General features: G+C 35.1%; 2 protein-coding genes across 5 annotated transcripts; both read right to left on the bottom strand.

Annotated features, from left to right (window-relative positions):
- Nucleotides 1-627: 627 nt before the first annotated feature.
- On the bottom strand, nt 628-5,644 carry LOC140970596 (uncharacterized). 4 transcript variants are annotated; one of them, XM_073432389.1, is made up of 11 exons: nt 5,517-5,644; nt 5,016-5,405; nt 4,381-4,595; nt 3,453-3,782; nt 3,087-3,294; nt 2,594-2,686; nt 2,404-2,495; nt 1,861-1,978; nt 1,638-1,723; nt 1,471-1,522; nt 628-1,362 (listed from the first exon to the last, which is right to left on the bottom strand). In XM_073432389.1, the coding sequence occupies exons 1-11, from the start codon at nt 5,523-5,525 to the stop codon at nt 847-849; spliced, it is 2,109 nt and encodes a 702-aa protein (XP_073288490.1). In that variant the 5' UTR covers nt 5,526-5,644; the 3' UTR covers nt 628-846. The 4 variants fall into 4 exon arrangements, with proteins under 4 accessions (XP_073288490.1, XP_073288491.1, XP_073288492.1 ...); XM_073432390.1 differs by having other exon boundaries at nt 3,087-3,291; XM_073432391.1 differs by having other exon boundaries at nt 3,087-3,279.
- Nucleotides 5,645-8,344: 2,700 nt separating this feature from the next.
- Nucleotides 8,345-12,606, bottom strand: LOC140970589 (CO(2)-response secreted protease-like). The gene is made up of 10 exons (XM_073432386.1): nt 12,292-12,606; nt 12,097-12,194; nt 11,748-11,903; nt 11,450-11,561; nt 10,564-11,104; nt 10,363-10,463; nt 9,654-9,896; nt 9,436-9,550; nt 9,113-9,326; nt 8,345-8,932 (listed from the first exon to the last, which is right to left on the bottom strand). Exons 1-10 carry the CDS (start codon nt 12,384-12,386, stop codon nt 8,379-8,381), a joined length of 2,229 nt encoding a protein of 742 aa, XP_073288487.1. The 5' UTR covers nt 12,387-12,606; the 3' UTR covers nt 8,345-8,378.
- Nucleotides 12,607-14,237: the final 1,631 nt, after the last annotated feature.

Below are 14,237 nucleotides of genomic sequence, written 5' to 3'. Positions count from 1 at the left end.
ATTTTAATCTGATTTACGACCAAAACATCTTGTCTCAATTCCAATTTTTTTTTCTCCTCGTATCATTTTGCTGAAAAATAATTATTTACAGGTCATCTTTTTAAAAAAAATAGTTGATTGGGGTCGTTGTTCCAGTCAAATATTTTTAAAAATATCCCTTTTTACAATTTCTTTATAAAAGTTTCTGGTTTCGTCCTAGCCTCAGTGAGCCCAACTTGTTTGTTATTCTTAGATCAACTAAATAAATAATAGTATATAATGTGAGATTATTTTATAATTATTTATGTTTTTTTTTTAAATTAATAAGACAAGAAAAGATTCAATGGCACTCACGACAATATTATTTGTAAATACCACAGAGTGACATCCAATGTAACATATCGAGTGTTTATCTGGTACTCTATAAAAATAAACATTTATTTTGATTTTTGTGAGAATATTTCTTAATTTTTTATTCACAAACTTAACTTATAATTGCAATGGTTATTTCTAGATTGAGGTATAAAACCAAATATTCATTTAATAAGTTTTCATTTCTAATTGAGGGAAGAATGCTTCGACTTTTTTGGTGTAATCAAATGTAAATTTGTAAGATATCATTCTTGAGTTTTGATTATCTTCTAAACAAAATTATTTTTCAATAAATATAAATTGTTTATGACATCAAACAAATTGTTCAGGTGCAGCATTTGATACAGATCGACTACAAGATGTAGGGGTGGGTGAGAGACATTATAAACTTTAAATTGTATTATAGAAAACATAATATCAAATATCCAAAATGGAGGAAAAAGAGAAAATTAGACGTGCATGATCTTACCAAAATGTAATATTTTGGCAATATGATCAAAGGCAGTCCAAGATAGAGCACACAGCCTTAGAAATAAGAGAGGCTAAATTTTCATTTCCTGAGCTAATCAATGTTTGTGCTTCAGTAACTTCTATCCTAGCTTCGCCCGGCTCAGAGACATGCACGACACGAGGACCATCTGAATCACCATCAACCGCTGCGTTTCCAACTGTCACGTTCACTCCTATCTTCTCCAATGCTATGAGAAGAGCATCCAAGTCAACTCTACCAAAACACTGCACCACTGGGCTATTTAGAGAGGATACGTCCTCGTTTGCAAGGTATAACCGGTGTCTCCCTTGCTCTACTACGAGTTCTCCTTTCAACCTTGAAAAATTCACGTCCTGCTTCTCGAGAGTCGTATAATGGAGCCTCGAGGCCAACTCTATTGAAATGTCCAATTCCGAGTCTTCCTTCATGTTCGGTATTTGAAGCGTTTCGTTTTCAAAGTAATATTGGAATGAAAACAAAGGTTCCGATGGCGAGGCATGTTGCTTAAACATCTCAGGAAACTGTTGTGTTTAGAGGGAAAAATGATGTTCTCAGATATCAAGGAATCAAAGGTATTTATTTATTTGTCACAAAAAAAAAGAGAGGATATACGAATGAGACGGTATTACCAGTACATGTTTAGGTCGTAAAGTCTTTAGCAAACGCAACGATTTGTGCAGCCTGAAAATAGGATAAAAATTGTGGGTCTGGTTAACGAGATAAAAGACAGCTCGAAGCAGTAATAATATGTTGTCATTTTCCGGCTATTGAACAAAATGAACAGAATACAACTTACGGCAATCCGGAAGAGAAGGAACATTGGAGAACTTTCATTTCCATTGGCTTGAAAGGCAATAGAACCAAATTCGCATCGAAACCTTCCTGCGAATTACACATGGGAAAGTAGAATAAATAAAGCAAGAATGACACAAACTCCCAACTTATAGTTAAAAAGGAATATCTAATGGCGCATGGAAGATAAAAAATAATGCTAAGAAACACATAATCATTGCAGGCACCTCCATAACAAGTAGTGAATTTTTATCATTAAACCACCGTCGAATCAAATGAATAGCAGGTCCAAGCCGCAGATTCCAGTGAGGACAAAAGACTATGCAAGGTTCCTGCCAAGCCAATCTGTATACAAGGCATTAGTTGGGTCTTACAATGCAAATAGAAAAATTTTCTTTCTTTTTTTTTAATCATGACTATCTAAAGTGTAAATCTAGGGGAGAAACATATCTGGTTCTGAAACAATACAATATAAGAATTACACGTGTGCAATACCATGTAGCACCACAATAGCCCAATGCAACAAGAAAACATAGTGTTAAAATATGAAGTTCCAGCCCAATTGTATCTCATCAAAGTGCCCAATTCAAGACAATATATGAGACTTAACAAGCATCCATTAGCTGCCAAGTTCCTCCCCTACCCAGACCTGTCCACCTACGACCCACCTACCCGAAATAATTCCACAAAAATACTAAATAAGTAAACAAATAAATAAAATTTGGAAAAACACATTTATATCACTGCTATTAAAAAAGGCAACTAGTTACATTAATTTGGGTGAATAGATGGCAGAAAACAAATGGAGTCTTCCTTCTGTTAACATCTCCACATGAGAGAATAATGATTGGCCAGAGTACAACTGCAAAATCAATTAATAGGGAAAAAAATTGTATCATCTTGCTCGTAAGTGCATTGAAGTTTGAAATTGCCCATGATATTAGTTTTAATTATGCACACCCGGTCCAGTCGCTGCTGGCATAACCATTCCGGAATGATATTTGTAAATGCAATAAGCTCTTCGGCAACGGAAGAAACAAAAAATATAGGAACCTACAAAACCAAACGATAGTTAAAAACTGTGAGAGAAAATGTGTCCAGGACAAGAATAAAGCATTTTTCATGTACAATACACACCATATTCATCTATACTTTAAACAGCACTTTATGCTTGTATCAAAGTAAACAGATATCCATCAGCATAGACCTAGTCATTTTGCAAGTCTCGCATCCGAGAATAACCTAAAAGAAAATCTGGTAATACATTTCAAGTACCAACAATGCACAGACAAACAATTTAAGAAACTTTTAATACTTTATCATTTGGTACTGATACTATCAACTCAAGTTGGTGGCTCACATTTTAACTCCAAAGCATAACCGACCATGTACCTCATCATGTCTAACAAAACACAAAATTACTGTAATGGTTTTCCTGTCAAGGTGAAAGTACCTTCATATTTTCAGATTCTAAACCAAGGGCAAATCGCTCCAACAGCTGCAGAATGAGTCCTAGTCGACCAATGGGAATAAGAACTGAACCTCCAGCATTTACAGAGTCCATGGAACATGCACATATAAAATCTAACCTCTCCATCTCCTCCGAGCGTTCACTGACACTAAGAAACGTGTCGCTCGCTTCCGGACTGACATCATCCCTACTAAAATGGTTACAAAGCCCAATAAGTGAAAGAATCAAATGAGAAAGATATAACTCCAAATTTTCTTTCAGTTACTAATGTGTGGAAGATTGATAATCATTAAACATAGTATAAGCCCTTCAAGAAAAATATTCTACTGCAATTGAAAGGTAGAGCACCTTGAGTTTGAGAAAGCATTGCCACTATGGCCAGAACAACTGTTATCATCTTCAAGTTTCTCTGTATCATTGCAACAACAAAAATCTGAAAACAGAGTTACATCATGTCTTTGAAGAGCCTTGTAATTAAAACTCATTGCTGTTGCTGACGAGACAACAGAACTTGAAATATAGGCAATGCTGCCCTTTGGGCCACTGATACTCCAATTACATGAGCCTATTTCCAGACCAGAACTAAAGGCTTTTATAATCAATGTGCCATTGTAACAAACTTCTTCAGCGTATTTAAGAGTCTCAATCTTCAGCATGCAATCCTTTACATCAGCTGCACTGAGAAGTATTCACATTACATCTTCAGAACAGTTATTTCAACAGTACCATTATCCATTAAGCGTTTTTATAACGTTCAAAGTCTTTGGAAACAAAAATTCCCATTTTGTTTCATCTGAAGTACAAATTGGACAAAATTTTCTCACTTTATATAAAGAAATTTACTAAATACGTGCCATTTTATATCCAACAACTTCCAAGCTTGATTTTCTTGGGACTGACATCCAATGTGCTCATACCATCTTATATCCAACCCTTATCTTAATTTCAACACTTTAACCCAAACTTTTCTCTAATATGTTCACTTTCTTTCTTGGTTTGGTAGCATTACCTATTCAACGAGCTCTTGGTTTCGTGGATGAAACTCGAGAGATACTGCGATAGGACCCTAAAAATTACTTTTATTATTTTTGGAGGCCCTTTACAATCACAAAAAACACCCATCCCACTTTTTAATTTGTTCTTCCAATATTCATCCTGTCAAACATCTCATGGAAATAATATTAATTTTTTCTCCATCTTACTTTCAGGATAAAATAAAAAAATCAATGTATTCCTCCTCCAATCATCGTCATTAACAAATAAGCACAAATTTTACCTGTACAATGGCATCCAACCACCGAATTCTGTCCCATCTGGACCTAATGCAACATCCTTCAATTCCAAAGGAAGAAATTCAAGTTCTTCCCATTTCATCCACTGAGGTGCACCAGAATTCTCAGGTCCATAAAATTGCCTAAATTCCTTGTGCATCGTAACTAAATCCTCCATCATAAGTTGTCCAATTCTAGCTGTGGCCTCAGTAACATACACCTAAACCAATTCAGAAACAAAATAAACCAAAACTACAGCATCAACAAGGAAGGGTGAATGATAGATTAGACCACAGTCATACCATAAGGTATGCACATGGATCTCTAAGCAGCAAAGAGTCTCAGCAATTGCTCCCACTCATAATCTGATTAGCAGCCTTTTCATGAAGCAGGTTTACTGGTCATGAAGTGCGTGCCTTAAAAGTCTGATCGCACGCTTAAATGTAGCCAGTTTAGTGAGGTGATATGCCACGCAACGATTATTCATTTTTGCTTGTAGTTTTAAACTATCGGATATTAATGTTAACTTTTATCAGCAACTTATAAGCATACATCAAATAATACGTGATGTGAGCAACACTGCAAACCTTCGACCGTCAATAACTATGAAATGACCAACGGGAAACGGAATCTCGAATACCTTAGCTGAAAATTGTCGATTCCGAGTAAGAAACGGCAACCCCATCATACCCATTGGACTAGATATTAGCACAACATCAACAAAAGATATGTCCCACAAAAGCAAGTCCTTCACAAATTTATAATACGGCTCGGCTTGAATTAAGCTGTTTGCGTCAAGCGGTTTGACGGTTCTTGGAGTCTCGGTTTCATTCGACTCCATATCCGCATAACTTACACAAGAACAGATAAATTTTTCATCTTTAATCGTCGAAGCCGAATCCAAAGGCAGAGGAGAAAAGATCGCTAGAGACGAGAAATCAATAGGACAATCAAATAAAACCCGGAAACCGCAAATGTCCAAGACGTGGCACGCTGGGAAGTAGTAGCCTTTGCCTTTATTCAAGCATGTCTGCAGTAAAAATTATTTCCAAAATCGAACTAAATACGCGCCCACAGAGGAAAGAAAATTGCGCAAGAACGCGAAAGAGATTGAGAGACAGAGAGAGAGAGAGAGAATTACAAACTCCATGAATGAAAATTTCCCGATGGATCCACGACCTTCAAGCGTCAGTGGTAAGTATGTTCATTCGAAGCTTTTAGAAATGGAGGATTATAGGGTAAGGACTATAAATATCCTCAAACTTTGTTGTTAAAATTTTAGGTTATAATAAAATCAGTTTTGGTCTCTGAATCATGTTTATATTTATCGTGAAAATAATATTTATAGACGATTAAAATAGAATATATGTATTATAAAATTGACATATATAATCATGTCATATGAATTTTTGTGTTCTTCAGTTTGTTATTAATAAACATTTTCAATCAAATATTCATTTTCACTCAAATTTGGTATTCTTCAAATATCAAACATTTCACGATCAAATATCTCACCAATTAAATATTTATAGATTTCTACGTCACTTTATTAATATTTATTTATTTATTATTTAAATAAAATGATTTATTCTTTTTATTTTTTCTTTATTTTAATTATTTCCATTTATAATCATTTCATTGATATTTTTTTTAATATTGAATTTATTCAAAGTTTTGACAATTATCTAGCATAATTAATTTAGCATTAAAATTTTATTTAAAATTTGAAATGATACAATATAGCGAAAGTTTGACCAATTACAAATTAGAATAACTAAATGTTTCATAATTTATAAATTACTCATTCATTGATTATGACGACATGTTTCTCCAATGTGTTCAACAACTCGTGACAAAGCTAATGATGTATCTGACTATCACGTAGGAATTTCTTCAAAGATATTCACATAATTCTCGGGTTGAACACTGATTCTCTATGAAAGTGTCTCGTTTGTCATGATCTCAAATCGATATTGCATTACCATCATTGTCAACAATAGTATAATACAAGTATGTACGATTCTCTGCATTTATCCATGAACCAATGTCGCCTTAGACCGCTTATAATTACCCAACAAGCTTGGAGAACAACAAATGTCCACTCGACATCTTTTCTTACAACTTCTTACCTTTCTTTAAATTTCATTCTTTTGGGATCCTATGGGTGAGAGAAACTCTTCACAAAAGTGTCAATTTTCGGATATATACCATATGTTAGGCAGTATCCTTCTATATATTGTATACCGTTCACAATGAAATTAACCTCTGGTGAGTCGATTCATTAAGTACATTGATGTGATTACAAAATCTAACGACTCCAGAAAAGTCATGTCATATCCATAAGTCGACAGACGTGATCACCTCAAGCACAATTACTGGGTTGCCATGATTGCCTCGATTCATGCAATTAAGGCTTTATAACATGCCATGAAAACCGTGTCTTTTCTAATACTTTTGAAGCAAAAGATTGATGTGAGTTGCATTAGGTTTTCTCAAGTACACACCCCATATATTTGCATTACACGTCGGCAAACGTTGGACAAACATTCAAGAGCAATTGTTCACACATCCACAAATATGTCTCAATCAAAATAGCCATCGGAACATGTCATCGGTGTGTACGCCAACTCATTAGAAAAATAATCATTAATAAGTTGAGTATGACCAGAGACATGTTATCTGTTAATTGAACTTTTTTCATGTCCACTCTCATAATAAATTTCAATTAATTCAGATAATTTACGTTGATGTCGCAGGATCATCATGAATAATGCCCCCAAAGTTTTGTACCCCAGACAGCTAATGTTGGGAAACATTTTTAAAGAACACGCAAAGAACACGTTTTGCAAGCTTTGTTGAAAAAAAGAAGCAGACGAGAAAACACATTTGTATACTCGTTTTCATTTCACCTTGTCAATGGTTTTTACTCTGATAATTTGAGTTTTCCACATAAATCTCGGTGTCAAATTTATTTTTTATTTTTATATTTATTATCTCAAATTGTCGTACGTGATACCAACAAATTTCACTGTCAAAGATATATATTATCTTTGAGTACATATATTTTTTTAAAAAAAATCAAATCATAAAGTTGAGAAACATGAAGACGACAAAGTCCGCGTATAAATTCCGGCAAAAAAAATATTATTCTCAAGGTGATGAAATGAATCAGGTTGCGAAAATGCTTCAAAAATGAGTTTTTTTTTCTGCATTCAAAATGTTTTAACTGGAACTGAATTAATTTGCTGCAGAGTAAGCTTCTTTATTTTATAATACTTTCGTCAAACAAACAAAAAAAGTTGAAAAGGACTGAAAAAACAATTCGCAAAAAAGTTTTAAAATAGCTATATTTACTTTAGAGGTCTTTTCTACATATAATTTTAGCCATGAAAATCTTTGTGACAATAAGAATTAGCAATGTTCTGCACTCGTTGTAAGCTTGTATAATTTTTTTTGAATTTCTAATTTTGGTTTCTCAGTTTTTGTAATTAATTTGTGGAACATGAGTAATTTTATAATTAATTTCTAGAATAAGGTGGGTAGTATTGGCTATTTGTGTTATTGAACAGGGGTAGTTTGACAATTATCAAAGTTGGTCAAGGGTAACATGAAAATTATCAAAGCTTCCAAGGATAATCTTGTGATTATTGAATCTTATAATATTGTTAATCTATACTGTAGGTAATAGTTGAGCTCATTAGAGAGACTGAGAGACACCAATTTTTTTTCCCCAAAATTGCCTTAATATTATATTGATATGTAGATTTGATTTTATGTAGACATTAATAATCCTAAGTATCTCTCATCAAAATTTTCCATAATGTTCTCAACTAGGTATTATATATAGGATAAATAACTTTTCAATTTATTTATATATTATTTTAGATGTAAAAAATTATAATTAAATCAAATATTTGAGATTTTTTATAGGCAAAAACTTGTGTGAGACCGTCTCACGGGTCGTATTTTGTGAGACGGNAGAAAGAAAAAGGGACACCACAAATCATTCAACATTGACTGCAAAAACAACACGAACTATATGTGTGGCATCAAACCATCTTATATCCCCATAATTGTAGCCTTTGGATGCTTCTTTACCATCGAAGAACACTTTGAAAGAGGCCCTTTTCATACCTTGAGTGAACACAAGTTTCCGTGGATGAACCTTAACTTGTAGCCCACGAGGAGCATTTACTGAGGAAAAATATGTCGCATTTGGTGACCCTAAATTGGTTGCAAATCTTTTAATCCTTCTTGGTCCTTCGGCTCTATTTAATCTGTCAATGGAAATGGTGGGGTAGTTGATGTTGGAAATGAAGTCCTGATTAGACTTCTTTGGGCAGCTAAAATTTTTGTGGGACATTGATTTTATTGCTTGGTTCTTGTACCCATTGTAGCAAAGAAAATTTAGATGATCATTTGTGTTGGTTTCAAATGCTAGGCCAGGGTCAAGAGCCTTTGTTGGGAAAATTTCTCCCACTCCAGTCTCATGGGGATTTAATGGATAATCCGAGGTGCTATTTGTCAAAGGTTTTCCAATGTTGTTAAGTATGGATGCTGCAAAAACAATAGAGAAGAAAGATTAGGATACGAATATGTCACGCGTGTAGTTGTATATCTAGTCAAAACTCGCGAGTGACTCAAATTTTTTTAACCGTAGTTGACATGAAATGGAATATAGATCCAAATAAAGACGATGTTTGCTTTTATATAGTGCTGATAACAACGATTTGTTACCAGTCGTCATCAATGCGGATTTAATGACAGATGAAGTCCATTGAGGATGAATAGACTTGATGAATGCCATGGCACCAGCAACATGTGGGCAAGCCATTGAAGTCCCAGATCTAATGCCAAAGAGTGAAGACTTATTTCCAGGTGCACCATAGGATGAGTCTATCCTGGGTACTGTTGCTGCCAAAATGGCCACCCCAGGAGCCATAATATCAGGCTGCATGTCATGACATTTTGTTTTAGTCTCGGATGACGAAAATGACGGACTTTGAGTAGAAATATATATTAGACAAAGACTATAAGCTGAATCTCGGTTATCGATTTACCTTGAGAATGTTCTCGGTGAGGATCCCAGGGCCTCTTGAAGAGAAAGTTGCAACGACAGGTGCTGGCTTAAAGTTTCTAATCTCTTCTGATGCAAGAATAGTTGCTGTTGGATTCCTGTGTCAAACTCAAAATGTCAATAAATACTTTGAACTTCGTGCTGCCGGTTCGACTAACAACTATAATTCTGTGTTCTAAAATTTTAAGACGACTGTCTTACTTTGTTGAGTTGACGTAATGGAGGAGGTGGGATCCTTTACTTTGTCCAACTTGTGCAAATGGATAGGTCCCTGAATCCAGCGGTGAATCTTCACGGTCAGAATCTATTAAGATCATCCCTTTTGCTTTGGCATCTTCCACTACTAATTTCTTTATCCTCCTTGAAACCATTGGATCATCATTCACACACACTACTATTTTTCCAGCAGCTTTCTTGTAGTCTATTGATCCGGGCATGCAATTTCTGCATTTTAATATGAAACGGCCAATTATATCTTCAAAGAAATATATATAAACACAAATTTGAGGACAAAAGCTTTCATTCTTTGGTATTATTTTATAAACTATCAATCTCTCAGAGCTGATGAAAGTGTTGTGACAATTTTTAGATTATAGTACATGACATTACGCATCGGCCAAAGACCGGGGACCAAGACAACCTTAAAGAAACATCCAAATGTTTCGCATCTGGGTTGTGTATCGTGACATTGATGTAGAAATAGGTATAAAAACAAGTACATTCAAACTCCTAAAAAAGACTGTCTGATGATTCCAAATACAGAGCCTCCTATTCTGGTGCAATGTAATAAGTCATTAGTACCAAAAGCTCAGATTGATGAGTGGTCCAACATTATATATTAATTAATTTTACAATGATATACGTTTGAACTTGTAATAAAAAATGTGGTGAAGAGGAAGAAAATGACCACCTTGCATCAGATACCGGAGTAAAACTTGAAGCAACATCGCCTCCAAATGCAAGAGGATATTGTTTACCCGCACTTAGAGGAGAAAAATTGATTGCAGCCCCCTAGTTCCACATAACAAACACAATTAATGACCACAAAAATAAACTCAATTCATCAAAGAAATATGCATCAAGACAGAACAATTATATTAATCCTTTGTACCTCGAACGATTTGTTGTTTCCTAGTAGTATCCTCGACTCAAACACCCGATCAATAGTAGATGCTGCGACTGTAAATATCCATGGAGCCGAGTTAACGACAGTGTAACTATCAGGGCCATCATTCCCAGCCGAGCAAACGACCATGATTCCCAGTTGCTCGGCATGAAAGGCTCCAATGGCAATAGGGTCATTGAGAAAATCAGATTGGAAAATTGAGGAGACACCAATAGATATCGAGATGATATCCACTCCATCTTTAAGTGCATCGTCTATAGCTTTTAGTATAATTGAGCCCGCACACCCATCAATTGTGCAGGCCTTGTAGCTTGCTATTCTGGCTGACGGTAGGCCACCTCTCAATGTGCCCTTTGCTAGGCCATAGTAGCTTGCATTAGCGACTCGTGCCCCACCTGCAATCGAGGCTGTGTGAGTTCCATGGCCAGCGAGGTCCCTAGGTGTGCCCCTCGTCTGTGTTGGTTTCGTTTCGTTTTGTTTGGCTACGAGAGCTCTGTTGGTGTAGTATCTTGCTCCTATCAACTTCCTATGTCATGTGAAGAGGAGGAGTTAGTTTCATTTCTATGTCAGTGAAAATAAGTCTAGTTTGACAAGAACTGGCGAAAGTCTACGAGCTTAAGCTCAAACAGAGAAAATAGACCTCGAGCTTGAGCTCGTCTCACAAGCTCAGTTTGAACTCGCGATATGTTCACGGTCTTATAGGGTCCACAATTCCCCACAATCCATGTGGGGTAAATTTTACACTTTTTTGTAAGTTTTATTTTCTAGTTATTTAGACGTTTGAGTCAATTGCCGCCAAGTTTACCATAAATTTCAACAGTTACATAATAGGATTAGGATATATATCTGAATTTGCAAAGAATATCTATACCTATTGCAATTGGACTTATTAAAATCAGAGCCTTCCATGCAAACTCCTTTCCATTTTGATGGGATTTCAGCGATACCATTGTCGTCAAAACTTGGTGACTCGGGCCATATGCCTTGAACAAATCAGTATTAATGAAATATATTAATCAGTTTATGACAGCGTGCATATGAAAGAGGATATCTGTGTTGCAAAAGATTAGAACAAATTTCAAATCAACTTTGAAGTGGAAAGGCTAAGTTAGTATGAAATCTCAACTAAATTTCATTAATTCAGTCATTATTGTTTCATAAATCCAGACCTGTGTCTACGACTCCAATTATCACATCAGCTGAGTTGTGATCAAAAGGGATCCTAGACCTGAACTTGGAGTCTCTAGCTTCGAGAAAATCCCAAGAACGAGTTGTATGGAGTTCCACGACCGGATCAGGAAACACGGATACGACCTCATCATATCCTGCTTTTCATAGCATCATTTAGACAATGAACCTTCTACAAACGTAAGCTCACCTTAACTCCGGAATGTTAAAACAATATAAGCATATAGTAACAGTGGAACTCGATTCCTTAAACCTCTATAACAGAACAAGCCCACGTTTGAACTGTTAGTAATCCATGGCTATAGTAAAGAATCAAGAAAATTTATTTACCAGATAAGACAGATGCTTCATTCTCTGTCAACATAGCAGAGAATCCCCTAAAAGCATGATTGTAGGAGTTCAATAAAAACTTTCTTTCACTCTCTTCACTGCCCAACAAACAAAAGAAATGGAATTTCGAGGTTTATTCGAACAGTTTCATTACGTTATGAATCAATCTTAATTTTAGGAGATAAGGACTCTCACCTTGGAATTATTGATGATAGCATTTGAAGATTTGACGAGTCATCACCTCCATCGGCATCCGAAGAACTCCCCATATATACAATGTAAGGCTGCATGAATTCAAACGATCAAGAAAAGATCCAATGATTTCAAATAGAAGACCAACTTTCAATGTTATGCTTGCCTTTGGGTCTTGCTTTAGTGCCATGCAACATACAAGAATGAAGAGCAAATGCAGTATAGGCAAGAGTTTCAATAGAGAAGCCATGAAAGGAAAGTTAATGCAATTAATCTGCTCAAAAATCAAGTAAAAATTTGGAAGCATTTATTAATCAAATATGCACTCACATATATATAGGAGTGTGAAAAGTTTCTCTGAAGAAATTTGGCAGTGTGCAGTGAAAAAATTCTTTGCTTTAGGCTCAAGCGTTATTATTATTATTATTATTGATAAAAAGACACAAGAATTATTAGTTGCATAAATGAAGTGTCGTTTGTTCTATTGACATGTCATTTTCCTTTAGTTTGACTAGGTTTCATGATTATGTAGCCTTTATCTAAGCAATACTAATAGGCTGCGTCTGGTAGCCTTGATTAGGTGGGTTTTTGTTTTTTAAACCTACCTAATCCCATTTTTGGTACGATTTTTATTTAACCAAGTCAATCTCTCCTATAAATGATTAGGTTTTATTAACTGGCATAAAATAATCACTCCTCACTCCCTATGATTATTTATCCAACTCTTAATCCATCTTATTTTTCCAATTTTACCTTTCTTCTATATCCAAACTCACCACCACTTCCCGCCACCGACCGCCGCCGCCCACCGCACCGCCCACCGCCGCCGCCGCTGCTGACCACAGCCAGTCGACCACCCCCACGGCCGACAGCCGCCGACCACCGCCGTCGCATCCGACCGGCCACCACACCGCTGTCGCAATAGTGGAAGGGCAATTTAGTCAATTCATCAAAAGATTCTAAATTATCTCATTCTTAACAATCATACCAAACATAATATTATTTTACCATTATATATTATATTTCTACTTCAATCATTTTCTTTATCATTTATCTCTTAATCATTTAATAATTTTATCCTCCAACCAAACGCAGCCATAGCATGTAACTAATCTATGGACATATTATTTCTTTCTTTTTTCCGTACAACGCCGACATGACTAATTGACTTGTCTTAAATAAATAAGAATTAAACTTGATCACTTCTCACTTAATACATAAATTGTGAACCGGTTTTGGTTCGGAATCACTATGCTTAAAAAGATTTCTATTACACGAGATTTTCAAGTTTTAGGAGAAAAATAATATAAGCCTTTTTTTTGTGTAATGGGGAAAAATTATAGCCGACGACGACAATACTACTTCAATATTTTGAATATATACATACATCACGTTCCGATATTTTTCTAGGAGGATATTTAGTGCTCCCAGATAAAAAAAAATGGTCTTATATGGATCTAATTCCTTTTCTAACATAAAGCAAGAGGAAACAAAAAGTGATTCATGCAACAATTTTATCATTTGAGAATGAACTTAATCACATGTGATTGCTTCATCTTTACACATCTTGATTACTTATTATAATCATGGGCTTTTATTTAGAACGCTAGGACAATATTCCATGTAGATCATTAATAATAATCAGGAAAAAAAATAGAAAATTATATGATCGACGTCATCTGATGGGAAGGATGTGATGTTAATTGATTAAACATTATTGTTTCATCTAATGTTTAACTCAAGTTCTACAAATGATTAAAATTATGAACCATTATGTTAACAATACGTATGAAATTATTATTCATAAATTATTCTTCTTTCATCATCTCATATCATCTATGTTTATTTTCCGAAAAGAACTATCCCCAACTATGCCGAAACTCAAAAAATTTTACTACGTACAGTAGCATATGCATCCAGAGTTAGCACATGATTTTATGGTCTTGAAG

Source organism: Primulina huaijiensis, chromosome 2 (assembly GCF_012295235.1).
Source record: "Primulina huaijiensis isolate GDHJ02 chromosome 2, ASM1229523v2, whole genome shotgun sequence".
In the NCBI taxonomy this organism is placed as follows: domain Eukaryota; kingdom Viridiplantae; phylum Streptophyta; class Magnoliopsida; order Lamiales; family Gesneriaceae; genus Primulina; species Primulina huaijiensis.
Note: the sequence above shows the minus strand (reverse complement) of the source record. Positions and strands in the feature narration are given on the sequence as shown.

What these genes read in the sequence shown, in the direction of transcription:
- LOC140970596 (XM_073432389.1), bottom strand. An exon ending in AATGCTTTCTCAAACTCAAG is followed by an intron (nt 3,295 to 3,452) that starts GTGCTCTACCTT and finishes TAACCATTTTAG; the next exon opens with TAGGGATGATGTCAGTCCGG. An exon ending in ATTCACTACTTGTTATGGAG is followed by an intron (nt 1,724 to 1,860) that starts GTGCCTGCAATG and finishes TGTAATTCGCAG; the next exon opens with GAAGGTTTCGATGCGAATTT.
- LOC140970589 (XM_073432386.1), bottom strand. Translation starts at nt 12,386, where the DNA reads ATGCAGCCTTACATTGTATATATGGGGAGTTCTTCGGATGCCGATGGA. An exon ending in ACTCCGGTATCTGATGCAAG is followed by an intron (nt 9,897 to 10,362) that starts GTGGTCATTTTC and finishes ATTAAAATGCAG; the next exon opens with AAATTGCATGCCCGGATCAA. An exon ending in ATCCGCATTGATGACGACTG is followed by an intron (nt 8,933 to 9,112) that starts GTAACAAATCGT and finishes TTGTTTTTGCAG; the next exon opens with CATCCATACTTAACAACATT.